The sequence below is a fragment of the Thamnophis sirtalis genome, unplaced genomic scaffold (assembly GCF_051295495.1).
Source record: "Thamnophis sirtalis isolate CommonGarterSnake01/CBP01778 unplaced genomic scaffold, rThaSir2_p1.2 scaffold_4, whole genome shotgun sequence".
NCBI classification, from domain to species: Eukaryota; Metazoa; Chordata; class Lepidosauria; order Squamata; family Natricidae; genus Thamnophis; species Thamnophis sirtalis.
The window spans coordinates 112,272,801-112,286,771 of NW_028261384.1; the positions used below are offsets into that span (position 1 = coordinate 112,272,801).

Genomic DNA, 13,971 nt, shown 5'->3' on the forward strand with positions numbered 1-13,971 from the left:
GTAAATCAGTTAGGAACCCACTACTGTTAAGAGCTACATTTTATTAATTTATTTATTTATTAGACACATTTATATGCCGCCCAATCCCGAAGGACTCCATTTATCCATAATATATCTTTCTAAATCCATTTAACTTTACCACAATAACTTAGTCAAGTGAAGCAATGTATAAACAAATTTATCTGATAAACGGAAGAACTTTCATTGGGTATGAGCATAAATGTTTACTTAAAAAAATATTAATCTAGACTGCCTGTGACTGAAACATTACATTTCTAGTTTATTAATCTGAGTTGGAACCTTGGGATAAGATACTTTCTATTTGATATTTGGTTACTAACATGGAATTTTGAAGAGATTTAAAAACAAGATTTTTAGGAGCCAATTTCTAGATTTCACAATTATCTGGTACATCAAACAAACTGTTTCACCCCCTCTTTGTTGTCCCCCCCCCAATTTCTTAATTTTAACTACAAGTAGTTCTTGGCTTACAACCACAATTAGGAATGGAGCTTCTGTCACTAAGCGAGGTGGTAGTTAAGTGAGTCATGTTCAATTTTACAACATTTTTGTCATCATTTTTAACTGAATGACCTTCAGAGCAACTTCAGAGAAGAGATGTTGGGAATCACAAATGGCAGGTATCCCCTACAGTTTTTCTATTCTCACAAGATTGAAAATTCTGGAATCAGAAGTGGCTGCAATATAATAATTGCTTTGTACATTGAGTGACAGGAATTACCTGGCTTGCACTTCTGTGGCATGATCTTGGGGGCTGGTAGAAAATCAGAGTAATCCTCTTCATCATCATTGCATGGACGTTTTTCTCCTAACATAGGTAAGTAATCTTCAGAATCATCTTATAGGAAAAAATAAGATAAACACTCTAACAGGAGAAGCTGAGCTTGTTGATTGGAAAGGTCGACAGTTCAAATCCTGAGCGGCGTGTAATGGAGCGAGCTCCCATTACTTGTCTCAGCTTCTGCCAACCTAGCAATTTGAAAGCATGTAAAAATGCAAGTAGAAAAATAGGAACCACCTTTGGTGGGAAGCTAACCGTGTTCCGTGTGCCTTCGGTGTTTAGTTGTGCCGGCCTCATGACCCCTGAAACGTCTTCTGACACAGGCTCTTCGGCTTTCAGGCAGAGATGAGTCAAGAACTACTAGCACATATGTATGAGGAAAACTTTTAGTTTTAGGGAAGGTAAGTGAAAACCACCCCTGTCTGGATGGTCTAAATTTCAGCAGATATAGGGTGATTCAGGTAAGGAGTCTGAAGTTGGAATACTAATACTAAACTCACAAAGAATTATTGACAACCTGGATTATTACATTATATTACAAACTGATCTTAGTCTAAAGATTTCAAAACTTATTTGAAACAACAATGGGCAATCTGCATTCCTCCAAATCTTATGTTGCATTGGGACCTCCACAAGGAAGGGGGTAAAATAAATAAAAATAGTGACTATAAACATGTGATTGAAGCTTCATCCTTTTCATGATGCATTTTAAAAAGGGGTTGGGCCTTTGATTCCATGGCTGTGACTGCCACTTTGACTATTTTGACCCCCTGACACCAGTGTTGTGGTCGACAGATTCATCCTTTCCTTAGATTTTCTGATTAAGCAGGATGAAATACGCAAGTCACTCCAGAAGTACTAAAATAATAGCAAAAATCAAGGGACTAGGAAAAAAAAAGCTGTAACAGATTTCGTAGGTACTTACCATTGCTTGTACGTACTTGGAAAAGTGATCGACGTGCTACAAAACAGGATTTGTTATTTTGCTAAACTGATATGTAATGCTTAATAATCTAGCAGGCACATTTTTGTGAGCACTACTTTCCAAGCTATCTCCACCCTATGTAAAATGAATTTCAATAGGCTAGCTGAGAAATGCCAATAGAATATACATTATGTGTCTTGTATGCATTATTTAACTCTTCTTCCAGTGCATCACTAATCAATTATTGCAGTTCTCATCTACCCTCCCTCCAATTTAATATGATTATTGCTCAATATTTGCCCTTTCCGCTTTAAAGGAAATTTGCAGGAATGCCTGTTGATTGTGGTTAAAAAAAGGAAACTGCCTGCAAGGTGAAATAGAAAATGTTCAATGAACTATTATTTTTCTTTCAGGATTACAAGATTACTTTACTGAAGGAAAGAAGATATGCTCTGAAGCAGAGGTGTGGAACAATGGTCCCTTTATGACTTGCGGACATCAACTCCTATGGCTGGCTCAGGAATTCTGGGAGTTGAAGTCCACAAGTCATAAAAAGGCCATTGTAAGGAATTGCTTTTCAACTTTGGCAGCTTTAAGATATGTGGACTGCAGAACTCCCCAGATAGGGTGTTGCTGGAGTTGAAATTGACACATCTTAAAGTTGCCAAGGTTGAAAAAAACCTACACTAAAGTATAACTTACTCTTTATAATCAACTATTCTCTGAATAGCAGATTTATAGAACTTATAATTACTAACTATAAAACTTCCTGTTTCATATCCCTATCACCATGTCATGATACTTTATATTTTGTTATCTGCAACTTCAAAATAAGACTTTCAGAGGAACAAATGTTAGGCATTGTCCTCAAGGTCCAATTTTGGACTCTGTTGTTTCCCACCTCAATTCTGCCAGCCTCTTAAAATAAGAGGTTACAACATAACCCAAAACAATCTCAGGCAAATAATATTCTACACTTATTTATTGCATTTATTGATAGGAATGAATGCATCCCATGTTTGATATCCATATAGAATATAAAAGAAATTAATGAGAACAGTATTTCTTTGGTTTCCACAATGACCAACATGAATTACCTAGTCTGCAAGGAGTGGGAGAAGGTTGACCAAATCTTGTAGTTTGTGATGCCATTGCATAGCAGGATAAGCTGGTGGCTGCATGACTGCGTGGTGGCTGCATGACTGCAGACATTTCAGAGTAAAACAGAACACAGGAAAACATAATTGCAATAGAAATTGTATTAAGCCAAGATTAATTTTTCCTTCTCTTTGTGTCCTATTCCTCCATGAACTGCAGATGGACTAAATCAGTATTTCTAAAATGTGTGGACTTGAAGTAGTCAGGTGGAAATCTACGTACAGTACCTTAGAGTTACTAAGGTTAAGAAATGCTAGCATAGATCCCAGCAAATGCAGTGTGAGTTACACAGCAACTTTGAGGCTGGAATATGGAAAAATTTCCTGAGAACTACTGGAAGCCTGGATTATCTATCTTACTTCTTAGAATGTCTAGAAACCAGGGGACACGAGTTCCAGTCCCACCTAAAGCCAGCTGGGTGACTTTGGGCCAATTACTTTCTTAGCCCTGGGAAGGAGGCAATGGCAAATCACTTTTGAAACTTTGCGAAGAAAACGATAAGGACTTGAATAGTCAATAGTCAACAATGACACAAAGGCACAAACACACACATGTACTTCTTAGAATGACCCCCGATTGTAGTTCTCTGTAACCTGGGAAAATGGGGAATTCAGCTGTCTTTACATGCTTTATGTGGCATCATTCATAAGGTGACCAGATTTTAACATTGGTAAAGAGGGACACCATTGACCGGGGTGGGGGGTTCTTGATTAATTTTTTTAAAAAAATCCAAACTTTTTAAAAACATTGCGGGACGCGGGACAAATTGTTCAAAAGCGGGATGTCTGGTCACCTTAATTTAGATGCCCCTCAAAGGCAAAACTCAGGGGGCTGAATTCTACAGGGGGAGGAGTAAAGGGGGGGATTTGAGGGGCAGCCCAATGCACCGTCTGTCTAAATTTGCATCAGGCAGGCAGTAACATTTTCATAGACCATGATCAGAGGAGCAGCTGATCCTATGGAGAGACTCCTCTTGCATTCAGTCCCAGGCCTACAAGTGGAAGTACCCCTTCCTTCCTTCTTTCACCTTCCTTCCTTCCTTCCTTCCTTCCTTCCTTCCTTCCTTCCTTCCTTCCTTCCTTCCTTCCCTCTTCCTTCCTTCTAGCCTTCCTCCCTTTCCATTCTTTCTCCTTCCTTCCTTCCTCTTGCCTATCTACCTTCTGTCTTTCTGCTCTTTAGATCTCTCTACCCCATCCCTTCCTTCCTCCTTCCATCCTTTCACCTTCCCTCCTTCCTCCCTTTCTTCTTTATTTTTCTGCTCTTCCCCTTCTCTTCCTTTCTTCTTCTATTATTTTCTTTCCTCCCTCCCTCCCTTCTTTTTCATTCCTCCTTCCATCCTTCCTCTTCCTTATCTACCTTCACCTTATCTGTCTTCTGCTCTTTCCCTCTCTTCCTTCCTTTCTCCTTCCATCCTCTCTTCTTTCCTCACTCACTCCCTTCCTCCTTTTCTCTTCCTTCCTCCTTCCATTCTTTCAGCTTCCTTCCTTTTGCCTATCTACCTTCTCTGTCTTTCTGCTCTTTCCATCTCTCTCTTCCCCTTCGCTTCTGTTCCTTCCATCCTTTCACCTTCCCTCCTTCCTATTTCTGCCTTCTTCCTTCCTTCTGCCTATCTACCTTCAGCTTCGCTGTCTTTCTGCTCTTTCCCTGTCTTCCCCTTTCCTCCCTCTCTTTCCTTTCTAGTTCCATATTTTCTTCTTTCCTCTCTCCCTCCCTTTTTCTTCCTTCCTTCCTTCCTTCCTCCTTCCTCTTGCCTATCAACTTCATCCTCTTTGTCTTTCTGCTCTTTCCCTCTCTTCCCCTTCTCTTTCTACCTCCTTCCTTCTTTTCTCCCTCCCTTCCTTTTTTCTTCATTCCTTTCTTCTTCCATCTTCCTCCTTCTCCTTCCTCCTTCTTCCTTCTATTCTTTCTCCTTCCTTCCATCTTTTCTCCTTCCATCTTCTTCCCCCCTCCCTTCTTCTTTTCCTTCTCCCCTCCCTCCTTCCTTCCTCTCCTTCCCACTCTCTCCTTGGGAGGGGACAAAACCCAAGGGCTAACGGGGTCGGGGTGGGGCAGCAGAGACCAAATAAAGTCAGAATATCTTATTGAAACTTTCCTATTTGTTGGATTGCATTGCTGCGAACATATAAACCAAATCAGGGGAACATTTTGCAACCGAAGGTGCTGCAAGGAAAGGGGGGAGGGAGGCAGCCCTACCGTTTCCCCAGTTTTGCAAGGAATGAGAAACGGTGCTTTAATCCGAAGCAAAAGATCGGAACCGCAGAAAGGGAAAGAAAGAAAGAAAGATCAGGACTTTTTAAAAATGCCGCGAGACGTGGGATAAATTGTTCAAAAGAGGGACTGTCCCGCCAAAAGCGGGACGTCTGGTCACCTTAATCATTCACCATTGTTCAATTCTTGTAAGCCATTAACCATGAAATGCAACCTCAAGTCATTAAAAAGCTGCCCTTGTCCACTCCCACAAAATGGAGATAACTTTCCAGAAATATTTGCAGCTTCTTACAAAAGAAAGTCAGAAAGATTCCTAGAAATGGAGGATGGAAGGAAAGATGAGATGGTCTATTGCAGGGGTATCAAACTGGATTTCTTTGAGGGCTGGATCAGCATTGTAGTTCTCCTCCATGGGCTGGCGGGGGGTGGGGGAACAGGGAGCAGGGGGGAGAGATGGGATGGACACCTCTTGCGGCACTCTACCAGCCAAAATAGGGTATATGGGAGGGGGTGGTGGCGTGCGCTGCCCCCACGCTTCAATTTCACCCTCCATGGTCTCCGGCAGCATTCTGTGGGCTGTGAACAAACTGAAAACTGGCCTCCTGAGGAGCCCATTTTCAGCCATCAGAGTGCTGCTGGATGCTGTTTTCGAGCATTTTCGTTGGCAGAGGCACCACGGGACGGTCCTTTGATATTACCAGGCTGGCCCTATGGGCTGGATTTAAGCACCCCATAGGCCGGATCTGGCCCACAGGCCTTGAGTGTCACATCCCTGGTCTAATGTAGAAGTCTAGGGGTAATAGCAATAGCACTTAGAGTTCTACACTGCTTCACAGAGCTTCACAGCCCTCTCTAAGTGGTCTAGAGAGTCAGCATATTGCTCCCAACAATCTGGATGCAGTTTTTAACTGAGTTTTGGCCCATTTTATGACATCTTTTGTCACAGTTAAGTGAATCATGCAGTCATTAAGTGAATCTGGCTTCCCCCATTGATTTTGTTTATCTGAAGCTGGCTGTGAAGGTTACAAATGGTGATCACATGATCCTGGTTCAGTCCAACTGTCATAAATATATGCCAGTTGCCAAGCGCCTGAAGTTTGATTGCATGAACATGGGGATGCTGCAATAGTTGTAAGTGTGAAAATTAGTCATATGTCACTTTTTATTGCTATTGTAACTTCAAATGGTCATAAAGAAATGGTTGTGAGTCGCTGACCACCTGTACTGTATTCATTTCTATAATATTACAATCAATAATTCCTATTCAGATATTAAAAAATCCAACAGCCTAACAGGAAGGCGGTAGAAAACCAGCAATCCAGCTAGGTCATTGAAAGAATAAGATATTTGGATGATACCTGGCAATCAATAAGAGTGGATACCTGCCACTTGCTCTGCCAACTGCTGGCAGCTAAAACCCAGGGAGCAATGGGGCTTTTTAACTTAAGTTTCCCCTGGCAAGACTTCAGACTATCTGGAGAAACTTAGCTGCAAATCTGACCCCCATTTGTTTCAATGGCCACTCAAGGCCTGGGACTTATCCGCCATCTTTGGCTCCTGACTCACATGAAAGCGGGATTTCTCGGTGGAGGAGAGGTCCTTGAATCGGTTTGCCCAGCTCTGTGTTCACACCCACGTAAGCTGTCTGGGAACACACCACCCCAGAGCTCAGGCTTGTCTCTAGTGCCAGAACCCGCTTTTCTTCCACCTTCTCCTTGTCTTCTTCTAATTCCTTCAATAGTGCCTGAGCAGCAAGACGGTGAACAGGGAGCCTGCACAGAAAGGGGAGGGATAGGTAGAGAAAGGGCTGCCATTACATCAAAGTCTTAATTGATTCTCAGTTCCTTCTATATTGTGGTTTTGTGCCCAGAGGGTCAGCTGACAGCAAATACAAGAAAAAGTTAATACTTAACTACTTGTTTTGCATTTTAACTCGAGAAGCTGAAAAATCTAGGCTAAAAAGACTTATCCTTGTTATCTCTTCTCTGAAAAGAAAAAAAGCAGAGCCTGAATGTACCCCTGGGTGAGCATTTCTGTAGCTTGGAAGTAACATGTAAGAACACATACGGTTTGTTTTGCATTGCCTTAAGCTGTTGGGCTTTAGTCAACCAATATCTCCTTAACTATGTCTTTATTCTGAAAACTGCCAGAACTACTATGAATCCAGCCAAATCTCTTGGCTAAGGGATATGAATCCAGAGGGCAAGAGATGACACACATACAAACACACATCTAAGCAATAAAGCTGATTAAGGTGGTGGCTTCCTACATTCATTTGGCTTAACATACAAAAGACATGCTATGTCCTAGAGGAAATGACTCTGCTAGGTGAAAAGCACCTCTCTCTGAATCAACAAAACAGCTTCATCTTTGGTTCATAAGCTACTCCTGGCTGCATCGTGTGTGGAGAGATAGCTGGGAGTAGCTCATGAAGAAACTCTGTGAAAAAAAGAGGCATCTGCTTCAGGATTCAGAGAAATAACTTGAATGTGCTCCCACTGACACACTCATGTGCCTCTTTTAAAGGGTTTGTTCAGGCTTGGGTTCTACCTCGAAGGAAGGGGTCTGGGTTCTACCTTTCTGTCTTCTCAAGTTGGAATGAGAACATTATTGTTTCTGTCTGAGTCTCATTTTGGAAATTATACCGAACGACAGCTGTCCCCTCCATGGAGCCTGATGTCTGTATAAAAACAAAAGGAAGGAAGCAGAAAATAACGGAATGCTTTTCTTCTAAGAATCAGGACATTCTGGAATTAGAGCTGCGAAGGAAGGGCAACTGAGTACCCTTAGCTGAGACAGTGCAAGGCACCGTCCACCTGACGGAGGATTTCTCAGGTTGGTGGGCCTCAGGTGGATCACTTGCCTGTGGTTGGCCCCGGATCTGGGCATAGATGAGGCAGCGCTGACCTTGGAAAATGACCTGAGGGCCTGACCCCACAAGGTTGGCCTCAAGGCCAGAAGGCAACTCCCAGTTCAGAGAGATTCCTGACACTGCTGGCTGAAGGGCCTTCTTCAGACTTTGCAAAGCCTGCAGGAAACAGGAATTTTATGAAAAAGCAATATAAGATTTCAGGTTCCTCTGAGAAATAAAAGACAAAATTTGCTTTGAAAATGTTAAGGTTGTTACAGCTCTAGTTTTCAGCTTATGAAATGGTGTCTTAAAAGAACAATCAAAGCTTTGGCTAAATCAGATATTCTATTCTGCTTCACACTCACTTCCACACACAAATGACTTCTGGACTTTGAGGGACCTGCCCTAAAAATTCACAGAATATATCTACATCTCTATAGATGTATCTGTATAGTTATGCAAATAGTTGCTTTTAGGAATATAATCTAACGGTTGGGTTGGCAATATATAAATCATGCAACAATGCTATACCTGTTTCTTTAAATCATACTGTAAAATGTGATTGGCTGCTGTTTTCCTCAATCGGCCATAGAGGGAGCCAGAATAACTGTTAGCTCTCTGTTTGTTAGATACTGGGCTAATCTGATCTGATTTGGAAGCTGGCTGTTAGAAAGTGCCGTGAGCTATTGTAAGTTTTGCAACTGCTAGCAAACTTTGAGTACTGAACTGATTATATGATATTGGACTATGTTATTTGGATTATCCCTTAACTGAAAGACATTGATGACTGACTGTCTTATCCATGTATGACTTTGACTGTTTGATGGACTCTAATACTTATTTTCACGAAAGTAAAAGCCTATTTAAACTGCAGTGTCTGTGTGCCGGTTTGTGTGTTCTCCAACAGAACTCTCACAATGCTTTGCTGAATGCTTACCTAACAGTCTGGCAAGATCCTGTTTGTAGATGACCAACAATGAAGGAACTACTCTTAAGTAAGTCCTTGTATTATTTTTGGTTCCTGAAAGGGACTGCAAAGTTGACAATGAATTGCATGACCTTAAAAACTTCTAAATAGAGGAGGAGCCAATGTTGCGATGATATGGTTGTGCAGTCTCACTGCTCTGAGACCACAGCCAACACTTTGCCACTGGGTGGTCCATACGAACCTAAACCATCCCGAAGAGATGGTGAACAGGAAGAATATGTCTTGCTGATCTTCGGGATACAGTAAAATCCCTGAAAAAAGCAAGAGAAGTTCTTCAAGCCAGCGACAAAAAATCCAGCCAAGGTTGACAATGTCGGGGTGGCTCCAAAACGGAAGGATACGGAAAGAGAAAGTGTTTCCAGCTGGTGAGGAATTTTTATTGTTTTTTGAAAAAGACTGCCTATAAAAACTCAAAAATCAATTTAAATTGAAGAATAGAAGAATCAAGCAGCAATAGCAGTAGCAATAGCAGTAGACTTATATACCGCTTCATAGGGCTTTCAGCCCTCTCTAAGCGGTTTACAGAGTCAGCATATTGCCCCCAACAACAATCCGGGTCCTCATTTTACCCACCTTGGAAGGATGGAAGGCTGAGTCAACCCTGAGCCGGTGAGATTTGAACCGCTGAACTGCTGATCTAGTAGTCAGCTGAAGTAGCCTGCAGTGCTGCATTTAACCACCGCGTCACCTTGGCTCTCAGAATTAAATTTGGAATGGTTTTGGACAGGGGTTATCTTACTTTTTAAATGTTTTCACTGATTGAATCTATGCAAACCTTTTGAAATGGATGGATTAAGTTTTCTTCTTCTACCTTCTCCTTGTGACTGTAATTTACAGAATAAAGTTTTCCTCTTTTATTGCTGTGGGTATTTTTCTAATTCATCTAAAGATTGGACCTCTTTTTCTAATTTGAAATAAAAAAAATACAAAAAGAAACTCTTTAACAGTGTCTCGCTCTGGGAGGTTTTGTTGATCGGAGTTTTGTGTATTCAAAATGGAACATTTTTTCTTTCTTTCACAGATTGCTTTGACTTGGCGTCACTAGGTTTTACTGCTTGGCTACAGACTGATAAGAGCAAACAGATGTCCCTTTGAAGTATATTTTCAACGAGAGAAAGTGAAAATGTTGTTTGTGAATCTATGCTTTAATTTTATTAATCTTCCAAGCTAGAGAAGCTGTGTTTGTTAAAATGACACAGCATCAAGAAAAAATAGAGGTCTTATCTTTGCAAAATATATTTTTAGAAATAAAGAAATTATCAAATATAGTAGAGAAAAAACTGGAATACCTAGAGCACATAGCAAGAAGATATGATGAAAAAATCAAAAATATTCATCAAATGCAAAACGGGGTGATTGAAACTCAAAAAACCGAAGTGGAAAATGAATATAAAGACACTAAACCTGCTGATATCTATGGTAATTGTTTTGTTTCTGAAAATGGAAAGAATGGAATAAAGAAAGAGGAATTAAATGGAGAGGAAATCTATTCCAAAGGTCAAGATATAGAAGGAGATAAAATTAAAGAATCTATGGACTTAAAGAAAGAAATTCCATTAGCAAAAGTAATGATAACACAACTGACAATCAAAGACAATCTGAATAAGGAAACAGAAAGAGGGCATCAAGATTATGTGAGAGATCTTATAAGCAAGGAGCTGCTAAGAGAAGTCCATACAAAGTTGATCAAGAAGATGATTAGAGGATTGGTACCACAAATGGCAGAAGATATGAAATTGTTTTGTTATTGGAAAGATACAGGTTGATAGATGGAAGAATATAACTTAAAACTAGTTAAACTTAACGAAATTTAGTGATAATATAGTTAAATAAATAATTGATAATGATAATAATGTATACAATGTGTAGTGTTATGACAGGTAATAATTGGATATAAATATTGAATGGTACCCATGAAAGGAAGATTAGAAATCCTTTTGGATTATATACAAAGGTTAATAAAAAGAACTAAATTAGATACAGTTAAGTTTTGATTATTAGGGGGAAAATGTGATGATACAGGATATAGTCAAATAAAGGAGGGATAATGATGATAACCTATATATATGTATGAGTACAATATAAGAAAACTGAATGTAAATTGCAATCAGTGATTTGTAAAGGAGGATTAGAAAAGTTTGTTATTAAATATTATGGATGTTTAGCTAAAATAGGACATAAGGATTCAGTGCTATTGGAGGATTTCGGAAATAGTAAATGAAATGCCAGTATGTGATTATATACTAATTTTTAGTATATTTTATGATGAAGGACGTTTAAACAATTATAGTCAAATAAAAATGGAGGTATAAGGGTGATTTATAAATATCTGAGTTAAAATACTTATGAAAAAGTTGCACACATTGACGCTCATCAGGGTCATGCTCCAGAAAAGCCCAGCTTTTGGTTTCTAGCACGCATGAATGCCCGACAATCAGCTGGCCGGTGCACATGCGCAGGGTGGTTTTTGGCACTGCTGTGTGCGGGAAGGGATCACGCTCCAGAAAAGGCAAACTTCCGGCTTCTGGCGCACATGCGCACCTGACAATCAGCTGGCCGGTGCTCAGGTACGGGCTGAATTTTGGCACTGCCATGCATGCGAAGGACAGCTGATCGTCGCACACGCATGCACTCCAGAAACCCTGAAGACCAACAGGCAAGCTTATCTGTGCTGGGCGCACAGCTTCATGTGCCACTTTGGCCATGTGTGGCATAGGCACACATGGCCAAAGTGGCATAGCGGACTTAATTTGAAGAAGACTGATTCTGGTTGAAAGTCAGACTAAACTTTTTAATAAGAACAGTTCAATGGGAATCAATTACTTAGAGAAGTAACCAGGCTTCCATTCATTTGATGTGTTCAGATGGAGTGAAACAAATTAGGATGCTTTAATTTGGGTTTCTGCTCTTAAAAGGACACTATACTCAATGGCTTAAATAATCATTTTTATGATCCTATGAATTATATCTTCCAACTTTAATTAATACGAAATAAAATGTTCCCCACTGAGCAGATGTTTCAGAGATATTTCCTTAGTATACAGATACAATTTCATCCCATCTGGGGTTTCCTAATCTAGGAACAGCTATGTCACAATAATCTTGTTATTAATTCCCAAATCTTCCAAATAACAAGAAGACAAGTATATATATCTACTAACCCAAAATACGTTCCTGTATTTGTGCTTCATGAAGAATATGCTGTTCTGACCCCACTCCACAAACACACCAAACTGCAAAAAGTTTCTCTCGCAGGCTAACCAGTCAGCCAGTCCATAATACAACTAGTTGTCTGCCACACCTATTCATCTCTGCCTCTCGCCTTTTATCCCCAGAACTAGGGTGGGGCCTCGCTAGCAGTGGTGACACTTTCGTCCCCAGGATTGGCCCACGGCTTTCCACTGTTCTCCTTTTCTCTGTCTTCTGTGCAGCCGCACATCAGGCACTGGATCCAGCTGTTCCTCCTCTTCTTCATCAGCCACCTCCAGACAAAGGGGGCTGTTGACTCTCGATCCGAGGGATGACAGATAACCGAGGCTCCACCTGTCTCTCTCTCTCTCTCTGCCAGCTCCATTCCCTCCTCCCCCTCAGAGCTCCCAGGTTGCCCTGATACTGACCCTGACGCCCTCACCTCCTCCTCCTCTGATTCGACTGCTGGAGGGGCCGGCAGCCCACAAGCCACAACATAGGCATTATAAATTAAAATAAACAACCAGATTTCTCATTAGTTCTTGTCTGAACCAAAGAACTGCATCTATGTAATGCAGGGGTGTCAAAGTCACATTGTCACCGCAGTGTCACATGATGTATTTTCCTTTGCTAAACCAGGCATGGGCGTGGCCAGCATGTGTGACACATATGGCCTGTGGACTAGGAGTTTGACAGCTCTGATGTAAAGTAATTTCCGATGTTCCCTTCCACTTTTTCTCAAAGATATTAAGCTGCTAGAGCTGATATAAACCTACAAATTCAGAGAATGCCAAGGACCCTATAATTCAACCCTCAGCTACAAATGTTCTGTTTTATCGATAACTTTTAAATAATTAAGTGGCCATGTCTATGAAGATTCTCAATCATCAAGGTTAAGATTTTCCAAAAGGTGCTTTGTTTCCCCTCCCAAAAAGCAACTGGGCTTTGTTCTGTCCTTGAAAACATTTAACTTCTCATCCAAGAAGCTTCTTCAGTTCTGGCAGTAAGTGGCAGCTTAAAAGATGCTAAATCCTGTAGCTACATGCCAATGACATACAGCAGAGCTAAAACACATGAACAGGAAAAGACCTCACCTTGGCCTGCATGCGTTCTTTGCCAGTGATGAATTCGGCACTGCCTCCAGCAGCTCGAGCAATGCCTTTGACCAGGGACGTGGAAGCCCCTTCCCCAATGCCAAAGGAGAAGCACCTATTTGGGACCAGGGAGGGGGAGAGAAAGAGAAGGGGAGGGGGAGAGAGTGGGGGGAAGAAGAGGATAGAAGCTGATGGAAGCCAGAAAAATAAACATCAAGAAAACAATTTATCTTTCTTCGCTTACCTGTGAGAGCCACTATTACGCCTAACTTCACCAATGACCTGATTTGTATTACTCACTTCTCCATCAGTGAACACAAAGATCTGTGAAAATGGAGAGAGACATGAAGTCCAACCTGAACCACCAAACTATTTGGAAGCAGGTGAGAAGAAATTTAATAAGAAATTATGGCTAGTTTCAAAGGATGACAGGACTAGAAGACAACAAAGCTCTGTTTAATCAGAACTGATTCTCTATACGGTGGGCACCATTCTTTGTAGAGTGGACTCCTGACTGTGCACACATTGTTGTTCTGTTGTGTTCTTTCCATCAAATTTGCAGCGCTTCCCTACTGCCTGCTTTAAACTTAATTTTCTCTCTTTTGTTTTATATGTACACTACACACTACCCTTCTCTGTTTGTTTAGTGTTCTGTCCAAAGCATTTTTCCTTGTATACAATTCCTTCTGTTTCACCATTCTATCAATCATCTTTTAATATTAGCTTTTAACATAAAACTATGTATTTCTAAGGCAC

At 40.9% G+C, this 13,971-nt stretch overlaps 1 protein-coding gene and 1 long non-coding RNA gene across 8 annotated transcripts in view; one reads left to right on the top strand and one right to left on the bottom strand.

Annotated features, from left to right (window-relative positions):
* Nucleotides 1-9,374, top strand: part of LOC148046228 (uncharacterized) — a 33,116-nt gene extending 23,742 nt beyond the window's left edge. The window contains exon 3 of the long non-coding RNA XR_015696469.1: nt 8,852-9,374. This is a non-coding gene — a long non-coding RNA (uncharacterized LOC148046228). The remainder of the gene's footprint in view (nt 1-8,851) is intronic.
* LOC106540594 (von Willebrand factor A domain-containing protein 5A-like) overlaps nt 1-13,971 on the bottom strand; it is a 72,469-nt gene that overhangs the window by 45,472 nt on the left and 13,026 nt on the right. For 2 of the 7 annotated variants that reach the window (XM_087713742.1, XM_087713743.1), the window contains exons 10-18: nt 13,460-13,539; nt 13,216-13,330; nt 7,957-8,121; nt 7,670-7,773; nt 6,660-6,865; nt 2,825-2,929; nt 1,728-1,763; nt 1,058-1,162; nt 743-829 (exon numbers count right to left, since the gene is read on the bottom strand). In XM_087713742.1, coding sequence (XP_087569868.1) covers nt 743-829; nt 1,058-1,162; nt 1,728-1,763; nt 2,825-2,929; nt 6,660-6,865; nt 7,670-7,773; nt 7,957-8,121; nt 13,216-13,330; nt 13,460-13,539 — 1,003 coding nt within the window. Of the gene's footprint in view, nt 1-742; nt 860-1,057; nt 1,163-1,727; nt 1,764-2,824; nt 2,930-6,659; nt 6,866-7,669; nt 7,774-7,956; nt 8,122-13,215; nt 13,331-13,459; nt 13,540-13,971 lie in introns of all 7 variants that reach the window. The other 5 variants (XM_087713748.1, XM_087713745.1, XM_087713747.1 and 2 more) reach the window with 5 other exon arrangements.